The sequence below is a fragment of the Moschus berezovskii genome, chromosome 14, assembly GCF_049115385.1.
Source record: "Moschus berezovskii isolate FMDL1 chromosome 14, NW_MosBer_1.0, whole genome shotgun sequence".
In the NCBI taxonomy this organism is placed as follows: Eukaryota; Metazoa; Chordata; class Mammalia; order Artiodactyla; family Moschidae; genus Moschus; species Moschus berezovskii.
Window position 1 is genome coordinate 87,072,101 of NC_142473.1, and position 14,902 is coordinate 87,087,002.

Sequence of the window (14,902 nt, forward strand, 5' to 3'; positions counted from 1 at the left end):
CCCCGGTCCACCGCCGCCACCCTACCACCCCAGTAGAGATCCTGACAGTATTTGGCTTACACCGGCCTGGTCAATTTAAAATTTGAAACACACCTATTCCCCAATTAAGAGTGAAGTCTGTGACCGTGGCATACTTGTCTTGGAAGACTCTTAGAAATAACAGTCAAAGGTATATTGTGTTTTAGATGTACTTTCAAATTATTGGATGTTATTTGGTTAACATGTGGGTCAGCTGGTAAAGTGGAGAAAGAAATGGCAACCCACTCCCGTATTCTTGCCTGGAAAATCCCGTGGACAGAGGAGCCTGGTAGGCTACAGTCCATAGAGTTGCGGAAGGTCGGAGACGACTGAGCAACTTCACTTTCTTGGAGCTGGTAAGCAATCCGCCCGCAATGCCGGAGACCTGGGTTCGATCCGTGGGTTGGGAAGATCCCCTGGAGAAGGGAAAGGCTACCAACTCCTGTACTCTAGCCTGGGGGATTCCATGGACTATATAGTCCATGGCGTGGCAAAAAGTCCGACAGTTAAGCGACTTTCACCAATTAACATAATTAGAGAATTGTGTAAATTAGGTTTCTGTGGACAACAAAAATCTGTACTTATAAATGATTGAGCTGCAGTTAGGATTCGATTAATAATTGTTGTAAGTGAATTTCATAGACACAAAAAATTTAAACAGTATTTACTGTCAAATTTGAAAAGGTATGTCATTGGCCTTATTTGGATATAAATTCCTTGAACAAGTTAAACTGCTTGTGCCTCGGTTTTATCTATAGTAGATAATGTTAAGCTCAATGAGATGAGTTTGTGAGACTTTAAGTGCAGGGCTTAATTCAAAGCATGAAATACGTAGGAAATATTGAAAGTTTTTGTTTGCACCAGTGATACGCTACCTATTATATACCTCTACTATATATAGTTATGTAGTAGTTATACCTCTACTGTAGTTATATAGTAGAGGTATAACTACTGGTAGTGGAGTTTTTCATGTAAATTCTGCCAAATTGAATTTTTAATTTTTTCTATAACCACACACAGGAAGGTTAATAACGTAATCTTTTAAAATTGCCATTTTCACCTACCCATTTGGAAGTTATATGTGGCTAGATCTCCTTAGCACGTTTCCCCCCCGCTGATTCATCAGTTTTACTTAGAGAAAGTCTCTGAAGTGTTAGTTTTACCAGCTCTTATGGTTGATTATGTTCCCTAACTTCTGTCAAAAAAGTGTCTTTTTATTTCCACAATGTAAATGTTACAACAGTTGAAGTTGGATAAAGATGACTTAATTAAATCCCTTCAGTTTTTTTCTCTGCAGTATTCCTTGTGGGGAGGAAAGAAAAGTCTTAATTCTTACAAGTCCCTCTCTCTCTCATCTAGTATCATAAAAGATCATAGTGTTCTTTTAGCCTCAGAATTATTTCTTAACTGTATGTTTTAAATTATGCAGTTTTCATTGAATTGTTTGATGAATTTTTACTTTAATGATTTTTTTGTTAAACATTTTCAATTTACTACATGCCCTGGAAATCGAACTAAAGCATTTCAGCTCAGTAAACCATGATTAAGCAAATAATGGGGTCTGGTCGTGTGCTGAGCCAGGGTTTATAAGGAAAAATGAGACATGGATTTCAGTAAAGGGGGATGATGCATTGATTAGTGGAAGTTTGTTGAATGTATGCACAGTTTACAGATTTTCAGAGCGATAAATTTTAAAAAGTAATTGAGAAACTTTATCCTTTAAGGCATTTCAAGTTTTGAAATGTCTGATCACTGAACCCTGGTCAAGTGCCTTCTGACCTTGATGTCAACTCTGTTTTCCAAATAACATTTCTCCCAATAAATTTCCAGTAATCAACTGTTTAACCTACCTTTGTTTCTCTTGATCAAGGAAACAGCAAAGTGACTTGTACAGTAGCTTCAAGTGTCAGTAAATAGACTTGGATTGATTGTAATCGCTTCCTCTTACAAGGCAAAATAGAAAAAAGCATTGATTTTTACTGCTTACTAAGTGACCTTGGGCAAGTCACTTAACCTTCTTGAATATGCTTCTTCATCTTTAGCTGATTATTTATGATTTGTGGAATGAGCTTTACAGTTACATGGCAATTAGTTTGTATAAACTTTCCTAATCTTCTATTTTTCTATTTGCATTGACATACTCAGAAATTAATGAAAAGAATAGGAACTCTTTGTGAAGGGGAATAAAAAGGATTTTTCAGTGAATGTGCTTAAGCAAAAGGCATTAAGTTAGATCTATAATCATTTTAAATTAAAAGCTTAAAGGCTAATAATAAGGAAAGATAAACCAAATTTGAAGAAAGGTTATATGTTAGTGCTAAGAATTAGGCTCTTTATTTGCTGTATTTTAGCCAATAAATTCCAGAGTTAAGGTTCTTATGCTTCAAATGCAGATGTTTATATCCTCATCTAATTTAAAAATGTGTAGGCGTCTATGTATGGGTACATACAGGTATATACAGGCATCTGTATACACACACACACACTCCAGCTTATTTCTGATTTAGAAGTTAAAACATCCATTCTCTCCTAATAGGGAAACACTGTAATTTGTTAAAATAAGATTACTTTAAATGCAGAAGACTTACTTTCTTCTTACTGTGTGATAATAAGCCCTTTGATTATCTGATGCATTTCAGATACCTAAATACTTTTTTGATTTTAATTTCTCACTTGGCTGTTGAGAAAAGCTGTTCTTTCCTCACCATAAGGAATATAGGCTAAAATAGTATTCCTAGTGGTAAACCTACAGGTTCAGATGGGTTACAAATGAAACAAGTACTGCGCTGTATTCCAGTATATGGCATTCCATTTGGGATTTGTTTTCTTGCAGAAAGAAAAATAGTAGTAAGCCTTTGCTTCACACTTTCTTTTTGTAAGGAGAAGGTGGTGGTCATGATAGTGAGAATGAAGAGTCAGTGATACTCTGAATTGGAAAAAATTCTGGATTCTGTGGCTCTTTAGAGAAGGCTTCAATTATATAATCCCGAAATCCTGAGTTTTCCTTTTGCGGTGATTTTGGTAAAGGAAACACTGAAGCATTCCCATAGGCTTTCAGAAAGTTTATTGCATGGTGTTTCAACATCTAGCAATGATTTATGTACTTTTCATTTAGAGCTAGGATGACGAGCAGTATTCTTGTGTTAGTAGTTAATTGGAACATTAAAAATATAATAAATTATAATACCAAGCTTTTAAAAAAAATGAGATGAGAAAATGATATCTAGTCTCTCTAAAGAGAACAGAATTTGTATTATGCTGTGGCTTCAGTATCTGCTTGGATACTCTTTGTAATATAAGAGTCTTCATTTGTATTAGGTTTATTTTCAAAAAAGAAAAAAAAAAGGAGAAAACTTTATATTGCTCAGAGATGCTGTTTGGCATCTTGGGAAAGATCCAAGACAGGTCAACTTTGAATTTGGGTAAGAGCTATAGAGGAGAGTCATTATACAGTACTCAACAGTTACTGTTTGATAGAAATTCCCCGAATTAAAAACATGTGAATGACATTTTTTTAACCGCCAGTTTTTTACACATTAGACTCTTTACTATTCCTATCTAATTTGTAAAGTTCAAGTTAATTTATTTCTAGGTCCAGTCTGCTGCCATTTAGGAATAGATTTTGACTTCAGTTTAACAAATGAATAATTTTAGGATTTTCTTTTAGGTTTGTTAAATTTTTATTATGAGAATTGTCAAATATATCCAGAGTAGAGATAATAATGAATCCTCAGTATTCATCACCTAGATTTAACAGTTATCGAGATTTTGCCATTCTTACTACCTTTATCCTTCTTCCCTCTGTTTTTCTGTTGGCAAAAGTGTTTTAGAGGATATCTCAAATATTTCATTGCACCACTAGTTACTGCATTTTTGTAAAATAAAAGCATTTTTCTTTTATGACCATTAAATACTACAGAATTAGCAGTAGTTTATTTGTATCGATGTTTTTTTACAGTTAAAAACAACTATTTTTGAATGATAGTCTAGCTGTGTGCTGTCAAATATGATAGCTACTTGTTGCTCCTTAAATTGTATTAATCAAAACTGAAAATTCAGTTTCTTGGCTGCATAGCTATTTCAGTCACTCAGGAGACTACCATATTGGACAGTACAGACGTAGAATATTTTTGTCATGCAGAAAGTTCTGCTGGACAGTACTGCTCTAGATGTTTTCTGTATCACTCTGGAGACGAACCTGAAGAGGATAAATGTTTGTATTTTAAGAAAATGTGCACGATTATTCATTTACCATTTGATTCTCTTTTCTTTCAGATGCATAGAAAAAGTTCCAACTGAGAAAGGTAAGATGGTCCTTAGCACTCATAAACCTTCCATGACTACTTTATAATCTGATAGAAAAGACAGTGAGCTTCAACCTCATCATTCAGATTGCTCCTATTTAAAAGTGACTTATTTAGTAATGAATTGTTGGAATGGGTAGGCCATATTTAAGTAGTGGCAGGTTTAGACAAGTGGAACATTTTAGTATTAAAACCTAATAATGGGAAATCAGATTATTTGATGTCACTTTATTGTAATTTTTAAAGTTACTTGGTTTTTCAGTAAAGTAGCAGAGAGGAATGATACCCAGAATACAGAATTCAGTTCAGTTCAGTCCAGTCCAGTCGCTCAGTCATGTCTGACTCTTTGCGACCCCATGAATCACAGCACGCCAGGCCTCCCTATCCATCACCAACTCCCAGAGTTCACTCGAACTCATGTCCATCGAGTCGGTGATGCCATGCCGTGTGGGGCCACCCAAGATGGGTGGGTCATGGTGGAGAGGTCTGACAGAGTACAGTATAGACAAAATCTTGATTCTTGTGGAGAGTCATAAATGCACTGTGAAGAATGCAGAAAGAAAAGTGTTCTAAGATTGCAGCCTGGTGAATAATTAAGTGGGCTTATTCAGTTCAGTTTAGTTCAGTTGCTCAGTCATGTCCGACTCTCCGCGACCCCATGAATCACAGCACGCCAGGCCTCCCTGTCCATCACCAACTCCCGGAGTTCACTCAAACTCATGTCCACAGAGTCGGTGATGCCATCCAGCCATCTCATTCTCTGTTGTCCCCTTCTCCTCCCATCCCCAACCTTTCCCAGCATCAGAGTCTTTTCCAGTGAGTCAGTTTGTTGCATGAGGTGGCCAAAGTATTGCAGTTTCAGCTTTAGCATCAGTCCTTCCAATGAACACCCAGGATTGATCTCCTTTTCTCCAACACCACAGTTCAAAAGCATCAGTTCTTCGGCCATCAGCTTTCTTCACAGTCCAACTCTCACATCCATACATGACCACGGGAAAAACTATAGCCTTGAAGAGACGACCTTGGTTGGCAAAGTAATGTCTCTGCTTTTTAATATACTATCAAGGTTGGTCATAACTTTCCTTCCAAGGAGCAAGCGTCTTTTAATTTCATGGCTGCAATCAGCATCCGCAGTGATTTTGGAGCCCCCAAAAATAAAGTCTGACACTGTTTCCACTGTTTTTCCATCTATTTCCCATGAAGTGATGGGACCAGATGCCATGATCTTTGTTTTCTGAATGTTGAGCTTCAAGCCAACCTTTTCACTCTCCTCTTTCACTTTCATCAAGAGGCTTTTGAGTTCCTCTTCACTTTCTGCCATAAGGGTAGTGTCATCTGCATATCTGAGGTTATTGATATTTCTCCCAGCAATCTTGATTCCAGCTTGTGCTTCTTCCAGCCCAGCGTTCCTCATGATGTACTCTGCATGTAAGTTAAATAAGCAAGGTGACAATATACAACCTTGACGTACACCTTTTCCTATTTGGAACCAGTCTGTTGTTCCATGTCCAGTTCTAATTGTTGCTTCCTGACCTGCATACAGGTTTCTCAAGAGGCAGGTCAGGTGGTCTGGGATTCCCATCTCTTTCAGAATGTTCCACAGTTCATTGTGATCGACACAGTCAAAGGCTTTGGCATAGTCAATGAAGCAGAAATAGATATTTTTGTTAGGGTATTTCAAATAGCAAACCAGATATATGTATTAAAAGTATTCTTATCTGGATTATGAAGGGAAGCTAGTGTTCAGTTTTGTTTTTTTTTTTTAATGCTCTTTTTAAAAGACTCTTCTGGCTTTGCAGATTGGATTATTAAAATTGCCCATATCATGTTGAGACAGTTGCTCATTTATTAAATTTTTTTCCCGAGTTACTGACTTTGTTCCTTGATACTGCATTCAAATACATAGCATCCTTCTTAAAACTAAAACAAAGATATGTTTAAGCATATTTCATTTACTTTGTCTAATCTTGGTCCAGTCCTAAAGTATTAATCAGTTAATTTATTATGTATATATGTAATATGAATATATATTATCCTCAGTGTGGACTTTTCTCTTTTAAAGAATACTTTGCAGTATGAATGTATAGGTCAAGTGTAAATCCTGAATTTATGCCATTTAGAAGAATGATAGTGGATGGAGGAGCCTGGTAGGCTGCAGTCCGTGGGGTCGCTAAGGGTCGGACACGACTGAGCGACTTCACTTTCACTTTTCACTTTCACACATTGGAGAAGGAAATGGCAACCCACTCCAGTGTTCTTGCCTGGAGAATCCCAGGGATGGGGGAGCCTGGTGGGCTTCCGTCTATGGGGTCACACAGAGTCGGACACGACTGAAGTGACTTAACAGCAGCAGCAACTTGATTACTCTGTGAGTAAAATTAGGTATCAGTGACCAGGTTTTTTTTTCCTCTAAATTTTATAATCTGCTAATATTTCATTTCATAGTATACAGGCAGAAGTATTTCATATTAGGCAGGTTTTTGTGTAGAAAGCTTTGCATGACTTTTGTTCAGGAAGTTTTGGGTTTTTTTGCTGTTGATACTTGGAAATTAGAATATGTCTGCCAAGAATGGAAGCTCTTGTGTTCCTTATTCAGAGATCATTTTGGAAAATTTAGGATGTGGGGGGAATGTTGTGACAGGTGACCAGTAACAGAGCAATTTCTATTAAGACAAAAACCACAACCTGCATCTGTCAGAGCTAGAATTATCTCCTGTATCTAAAGACTGTGTCTAAAATTATTTTGGTTTGCCTTGTAGTGAACTCACAGAATGTGGTGGAAATTAAGAACTCTGTTGTAGATGACTTTTTAATTGATCTTTTGTGTCGATTTCTTAAACCAGAAGTTGCCATGTTATGTAAAGTTTTGCATTGAGGAGAGATTAAAACTGCATTATGGGTAATTCAGTCTGTCAGTACCGCTTTAATCCACTACTTAAATGCTCTGGATTTAGAGTTAGAGCTCAGAGTTTGAATTCAATATCTTTTATTGCAAATAAACTCTGAACAACAACTATTAGAGTTAATAAACAAATTGAGCTTGGCAGTGGGATACAAGAGTAACATACAGAAACCTGTGGTGCTAACAGATTTCTTCATGTTAACAGTGAAACATCAGAAAGAGAAAGTAAAAAAAAATCCCCCTTAAAATTGCATCACAAAGATAACATAAAATACCCAGGAAAAACCCTGACCAAGGAGGCAAAAGATGTAAATGCGGAGAACTGTAAAACATTGATAAAGGAAATTGAAGGTGATTCAAATAAATAAATATGGAACCACAAAAGCTTCAGAATTATCAGAATTCTGAGAGAAAAGAACAAAGCTGGAAGCATAACCCTCCCATACTTTAGATTATACTACAAAGCTGCAGTTAAGGCAGAGTGGTGTTGGCACAAAAACAGGAATGAGTCAATAGAGCAGAATAGAGAGCCCAGAAATAAACACGTACACCTATGGTCAATTAATCTTCAACAAAGAGGCAAGAATATACAATGAGGAAAAGACAGTCTCTGCAGCAAGTGGGGTTGGGAAAGCTGGACAGCTGCATGCATGTCAGATGAAGTTAGAACACTTCCTCACACCATACTTAAATTCAAATTGGCTTAAAATGTAAATATCAGATATGACACCATAATACTCGGAGAAGTAGGCAAAAAACATCCTCTTACGTAAACTGATAGCAGTGTGGACTGGGAGAAAATATTTGCAAACACTGCAACTGACAAGGGTTTAATTTCCAAAAGAAATACAAACAGCTCATGCAGCTGAATATGAAAAAAAAAACACAATCAGACAGTGGGCAGGAGACCTAGACAGACATTTATCTGAAGAAGACATACAGGTGACTTGATGAGCACATGAAAAGATGGCCATCAGTGTTAATTATTTGGGAAATGGAAGTAAAGCTGTAACGAGGTGCTGCCTCATACTGGTCAGAATCAGCATCATCTGAACGTCTACACTAGTAAATGCTGGGAGAGTGTGGAGACACGGGCCCCTCCACACCACTGGCGTGAGAGTGACTTAGAGCAGCCCCTGTGGAGGGCAGTGTGGATATGTGTTAAAAAGCTAAAAATAGAGCTATCATGATCCAGCACTCCCTCTCCTGGGTATATTATCCGAAAAAGATGAAAACTCTTAATTCAAAAAGATGCACAAGCCCAGTGTCACGCAGCACTGTTTACAGTTGCCAAGAGATGAAAGCAGCCTAAGTGTCCCTTCACAGGTGAATGGATACAGAAGGTGTGGATTGTGTGTGTGTGTATAGATATATACATATATTTTCCAGTGTATGGGCACACACACACACACACACACTGAAATATTCAGATCAGATCGGATCAGTCGCTCATTCGTGTCCGACTGTCCGCGACCCCATGAATCACAGCACGCCAGGCCTCCCTGTCCATCACCAACTCCCGGACTACACTCAAACTCATGTCCACAGAGTCGGTGATGCCATCCAGCCATCTCATTCTCTGTCGTCCCCTTCTCCTCCCGCCCCCAACCTTTCCCAGCATCAGAGTCTTTTCCAGTGAGTCAACTCGTCGCATGAGGTGGCCAAAGTATTGCAGCCTCAGCTTTAGCATCAGTCCCTCCAATGAACATCCAGGATTGATCTCCTTTAGAATGGACTGGTTGGATCTCCTTGCAGTATAAGGGACTCTCAAGAGTCTTCTCCAACACCACAGTTCAAAAGCATCGATTCTTCGGCGATCAGCCTTCTTCACAGTCCAACTCTCACATCCATACATGACCACGGGAAAAACCATTGCCTTGACTAGACGGACCTTGGTTGGCAAAGTAATGTCTCTGCTTTTTAATATACTATCAAGGTTGGTCATAACTTTCCTTCCAAGGAGCAAGCGTCTTTTAATTTCATGGCTGCAATCAGCATCCGCAGTGATTTGGAGCCCCAAAAAATAAAGTCTGACACTGGTTCCACTGTTTTTCCATCTATTTCCCATGAAGTGATGGGACCAGATGCCATGATCTTTGTTTTCTGAATGTTGAGCTTCAAGCCAACCTTTTCACTCTCCTCTTTCACTTTCATCAAGAGGCTTTTGAGTTCCTCTTCACTTTCTGCCATAAGGGTAGTGTCATCTGCATATCTGAGGTTATTGATATTTCTCCCAGCAATCTTGATTCCAGCTTGTGCTTTTTCCAGCCCAGCGTTCCTCATGATGTACTCTGCATATAAGTTAAATAAGCAAGGTGACGATGTACAGCCTTGACGCACTCCTTTTCCTATTTGGAACCAGTCTGTTGTTCCATGACCAGTTCTAACTGTTGCTACCTGACCTGCATACAGGTTTCTCAAGAGGCAGGTCAGGTGGTCTGGGATTCCCATCTCTTTCAGAATGTTCCACAGTTTATTACTCAACCATAAAAACATAGGAAATAATGACTTTTGCAGCAACATGAATAGACCTAGAATTATCATACTAAGTAAAGTGAGTCAGACAAATACAAATAACACATAATTGCTTATATGTGGAATCTGAAAAAAAAAGATACAAATGAGCTTAAATTTATGGTTACCAAAAGGGAAAGGAGGGGGGAATAAGTTAGGAGTTTGGGATTAGCAGATGCACACTGCTGTATATAAACTAGATAACCGACAAGGACCTGGTGTGTAGCCAGGGAAGTATAGTCAGCGTCTAGTTACGATGGAAAAGAATCTGAGAAAGCATGTTGGGTGGTGTCTGTATGAAATGAGTCCCTTTGCTGTACACCTGACACTAAAGCAACGTTGTGAATCAGCTGCGCTGACACTGAAAACAGAGAAAAGCACCTGCAGTGTGGACCAGGCAGTCTTTAAGTCTCATTGTAGTCCCCTAGGCAGATGCTCTGGATCTGGAGTTACAACTCAGGGTTTAAACTCAAGTTCTGCCTCTTAGTCCCTGTTTAGTACTTGGATGGGGTAAATTCTGTCTTTTATTTTAAATAATCTAGTAAACTGAATCCAGTAAAGGCGCAATAAAAAGTAACTGTTGTTAAGCTTAAAAAAATTTCAAAGAAATCCTCTGCCACTCCCATCTCAGTCTCTGCGTAAGTTTAGTTGCTACAGTGGTCGTTCAGCTTTGAACTGTATGTATAGGTATGTAAGTGTGTCTTATATTCTGCAGCTAGATCACTGAACGTAGAAATGAAGATTATTTTCTAAAGATACCTCTCTGTTTCGTTGGTATTGAAAAGATGTTTTCAGGATTATTTTTACTGTTACTCCAACAACTTAGAAATTAAGTGCTCTCTTTCAATTAAAGGTGAGAACTCTGGACATGTTTAAATAAATGATATTGCACACTCAAAAAAGGAACTGGCTGCTTTAGAATTACTAAATTGCAAAGTGCCATGGTTATTTTTCAAGCTGAAATAATAGTGAAGAAGTGCCTTAGGTCCCTGTGCCTGCTGGGTTTGTGTAACCCTGATGGATGTGTCTAGAACACAGTGGAAAATTGCTTCGCGAATAGTTCATTCAGCACGTGATTGTTGAGCATTCGCTGTTGTGCCCAGCACCATCCTAGATACTAGGTTGTGTGGTAAATAAGTGTGGGGATGAAAAAATTCTAAACAGTGTAACACGGTGAAGGTAAAGGAATGATTTGCTTCATTGTTGTTATTAGTAATCCTAGTGTTGCTTTGTCTGCTAATTTTAATTTCACAGACTTTGTTTCTGGGTAGTATGCAATGTAGATACCAGAACACACAGCAGTTGCATGTCGGACAGCCCCTCCTTTATTTCCCTTAAAGAATACCTCATGAAATCCGAGCTTGGAGGAAGCAGTGTGGAGTCCTGGCTGTCTGCACATCCGATCGCCCTGAAGTGTGGGCTTCACCCTTACTGTCACCATCCTGCGCTTTTTGGTTACTCTTCCTGTTGTACTGATGTTCAGAAAATTGCCTGGACAGAATCACCAAATGAGTTCGTCAGATCTAAAGATTTATTTAGATTGTTTTCATCAGAGTATTTCTGTTTTCCTGTGGTGGTATATAAATTCTTAATTTTTACCATTTGAGTTTCTACACAAAGGATGTACCAAAAGCATTGTCTTCACAATGATACTCTTCTAAAGTTGGCATAAATACTAGTTTTGTTTTTTAAAAAAGCAAAGGACTTGCTTTCCCTGACTTCTCTAAATATGTTGAGATCGGCTAATATTAATATTTCAAAATGGACTTTACTAATTATTTATGGAAAACAAAGTAGAGCTAATTATAGAAATACACAGAGTCGCATGATCAGGTTTCTGAGACTCAAGTTCTGACTATTATAATGCTCATGTCTCGAGAGGCTGACAGTGCACTGGATAGTCATTGTATCTATCCTGTTTGCTTCCTGGCCCTTTATCTTAAGGTGATAGGAGCCACATTATTCCTCTCAGCCATGTTATTCCGCTCAACAACTTGTTCCTTGTTAGGAATGCCCCGTAGCCTGCAGACTGTTTTTCTCCTTCAAATATCCAGACCTCCGATGGTTCTTCCTTTCTGTTCTAGTTTCCTGAACGTGCAGACATACCTCATTTATGATTAGTGTGGATTGTGACATGGGCTTAGAAAGCCTTGATTTCAGTTCTTTTCGGTTATGGGATGTTTTACCAATCAGGTCAATGGGTCTTTCTCTCCCTTACATATAAAGAAGATAGGTGTGTAATAATTTGCTTCTTATGATTCAGCATATCAGAACTGTCTTGACACAGTTATAAGTTTATCTTGTTATATATAATAATTATTTTATATTGAGATCCCTTTTCCTCCGAACCAGTTGAGAATTGCAACAGAACACCCTGGCAGAAGAGGCCTAAGGTCCCGAGTGGGCAAACCTCCACTCAGCAGATAAGAATCGGAAACCCCTGAGAGATCACTCATCTCGACGTGTGGACATAATGTTATCCTTAGGCCGAGATTATGGGTGGGCAAGATCCTCTGACGCAAAGAAATTAGCTCTGAGTTAATGACCCCTGATCTTTTAAGGATCAAGCTCCTCTGAATTAAAACTAGCCAGGTTGATCTAACTGTTAATACACCCAGGCAAGTACTCCCTTTAGCTTTAGTATGGTTAATTCCCTGCTGAGAGTTATTGAGGGTCTGCTGCTTACATGCTTCCTTAATTGTGACTTACTTGTTTGATCCTACACTCCCAACTTACAGCCTACCTTCTTACTGACTGATTCGGTTTGTAATTTTAACTGTTTGAGAATTTCTAAACCCCATTTTCTTTACTGTGACTCTCTCTATAAACTTTTGCGTCAGTTATATATTGTATAACAAACCATCCAAAAGCTTAGTGGTTTAAAATACAATAGTTTGTTATTTCTCAGTTGGGCCATTCTCATCAGTGGTCTTCTAGTTCAGACATTTTCATGTCATGTGGTCTCAGGACGGTGGTCCAAAACCTGCAAGGCTTCTTGAAGTCTTCCCACAGAAAACAAGATCTGCATACAAAAATCAGTTGTATTTGTGTGTAAAAATACCGCTTACGGTGGTACCAGAAGTATGAATTACTTGGGGGTAAATGTGACAGAAGATGTGACGTATACACTGAAAAGTACGAAGCACTGCTGAGGGAAGTTACCAGTGAAACCCAAGTGAAGGGCTGTATGCCTTGTTCATGAGTCTGAAGACTCATTGTTAAGATGTTATTTCCCCCCATATTGATCTGTAAGTGCAGTATAATCCAAATCCCAGCAGGTTTTTTTGTGACCAGTTTTGACTTTGAAAACTTCTTGAAAGAGTATTGGGGGCCCATAGGAGTTTGCAGACTACACTGTGAAAACCGTTCGTTTCCACTCAAATCCCAACATGTTTTTAGCGGAGGGATTGACTCTCTAAGGAAAGAGGAGGAGATGGGTTACCTCGTGGGCTTCCAGCTGTGACTACTGCACATGGGCGGTCTGTGTTTGTGGAGCTGGTACTCGACTGAAGGACAGTGGGTATGTCTCACCTTCTCCCCCAGCCCCCCCGGGGGGGGCATAGATTACAGGTGATTGTGTTTTTTTTTTTAAAGAAATTATTAAGATATGCTTTACATATACAAAAGTACACTTAACGGAAGTGTACGGTATCATGTACGTCCACAAAGCAAGTCCAGTCATGGAAACATTGCCCAGCTCCAGAAACAACACAATCAGCCATCACTGCTGTTCCTCTGAACAGCACGAGTTAGTTTTTGCCGTTTTTTGAGTTTTATGTGAGTGGAGTAATTTGTGATGTCCTCTGTGTAGGCCCTCTTTTGCTCCCCATTATGTGACATTCTTCTCTGCTGCATTTGTTATAGACTGTTCATTGTCATGGCTATGTACTGTTCCATTGTGGGAATATATCACAGTTATCCATTTTACACTGATGAGTGTTTGGGTAGTTTGAGTTACTGGCCTTTATGACTCAATGCTGCAATGCCTATTTTATTAACACAGTTTTATTGAGGCACAGTTTACATATCGATAGTTTAAAATACACACATTTTTAAGTGTGGTTCTGTTTATGTAGATATGTCTTTTCTGACGTGTTGTATACAGACTTAGAATATGTGAGGTTTTCTGTTTTGAGTCTGACTTCTTTCACTTAGCACAGAATTTTTTAGGTACTCCATGTTGTAGCATATATAAATATTTTCATCCCTTTGTGTGAAAATGCTCCATTTGATCTGAACAGATTGTTCATCACTTGATCTACTTTTTAAATAGCTACTGTGAATAATGATGCTGTGAATGTTCGCTGCAGTTTTAGATTAAGAATTAATTTTCTTGAAATAATTCTTGTGGTCTTTTAGGTCAGAATCTTACATAAATGAGCCGCTCTTTTGGCACTTGAACCTGAGACTTGGTGAAAGTGAACCAGCTCTCAAATCTGAATGAAGCTCTTGGACTGGCACTTTCCCATTTCTTTTTATATGATGGGTGTGGTGTAGCGGAATGAGGGTAGACTTTGGACTCCGATAAACCTGAGTTCCAGTCTTAGCTCCACCATTTAACATGTGATTTTGCGGAAGTCAGTTACTTGTTCTCCTCAACTATTAAATATGTTATTTGGCAAGATTATGAGGACTAAGTTTAGAAAAAAGGAGAAAATATTAGGCACTTAACAAGTAAGTATTTAGTTTGTTAGTTTTCCTCCCAAAATGTAAATTTTTAATTAGAGATAAGACTTTCACTCCAGTTTGTCCCAGCCTGTTAACCAGCCACTCCCTGTTCACCATATCAGTGTTAACTCTTTAATCTTGGATGAGTTGTTTAATTTCTCTCAGCCTCAATTAGAAAAGTGAGGAGCCAGTCTGGAGGAGGACCAGATCATATTAGAATAAAACTTAGAACTTGAAGTGTTTTATCGTGATGAAATGGCTGTCACCTTTTGGATTTGATGTTAGGCTGTTTTAAGAGGATTGCCGGCTGCTCTCACATTGAGAACACTCACTTTGTCTCACCTTTGGTGCCTGGAAGACTTGGGAGAGGCCTGCCTGCCGGTGGCCCCAGTGTCTTTTTGTCTCAGCTTGGCCCGTCCGTTCTCCCTCACCCCACCATGTGGTATTCACTGCACCCACAGTGGCTGCCTGGTTCCTCACTCATGTAACAGTATTA

The 14,902-nt window shown here is 38.7% G+C and overlaps 1 protein-coding gene across 2 annotated transcripts in view; it reads left to right on the plus strand.

Annotated features, from left to right (window-relative positions):
* The window catches only part of ZFP91 (ZFP91 zinc finger protein, atypical E3 ubiquitin ligase), a 35,514-nt gene that overhangs the window by 1,217 nt on the left and 19,395 nt on the right, over positions 1-14,902 (plus strand). For both annotated transcript variants that reach the window (XM_055424173.2, XM_055424174.2), the window contains exon 2: positions 4,294-4,322. In XM_055424173.2, the coding sequence (XP_055280148.1) occupies positions 4,294-4,322 (29 nt within the window). The remainder of the gene's footprint in view (positions 1-4,293; positions 4,323-14,902) is intronic.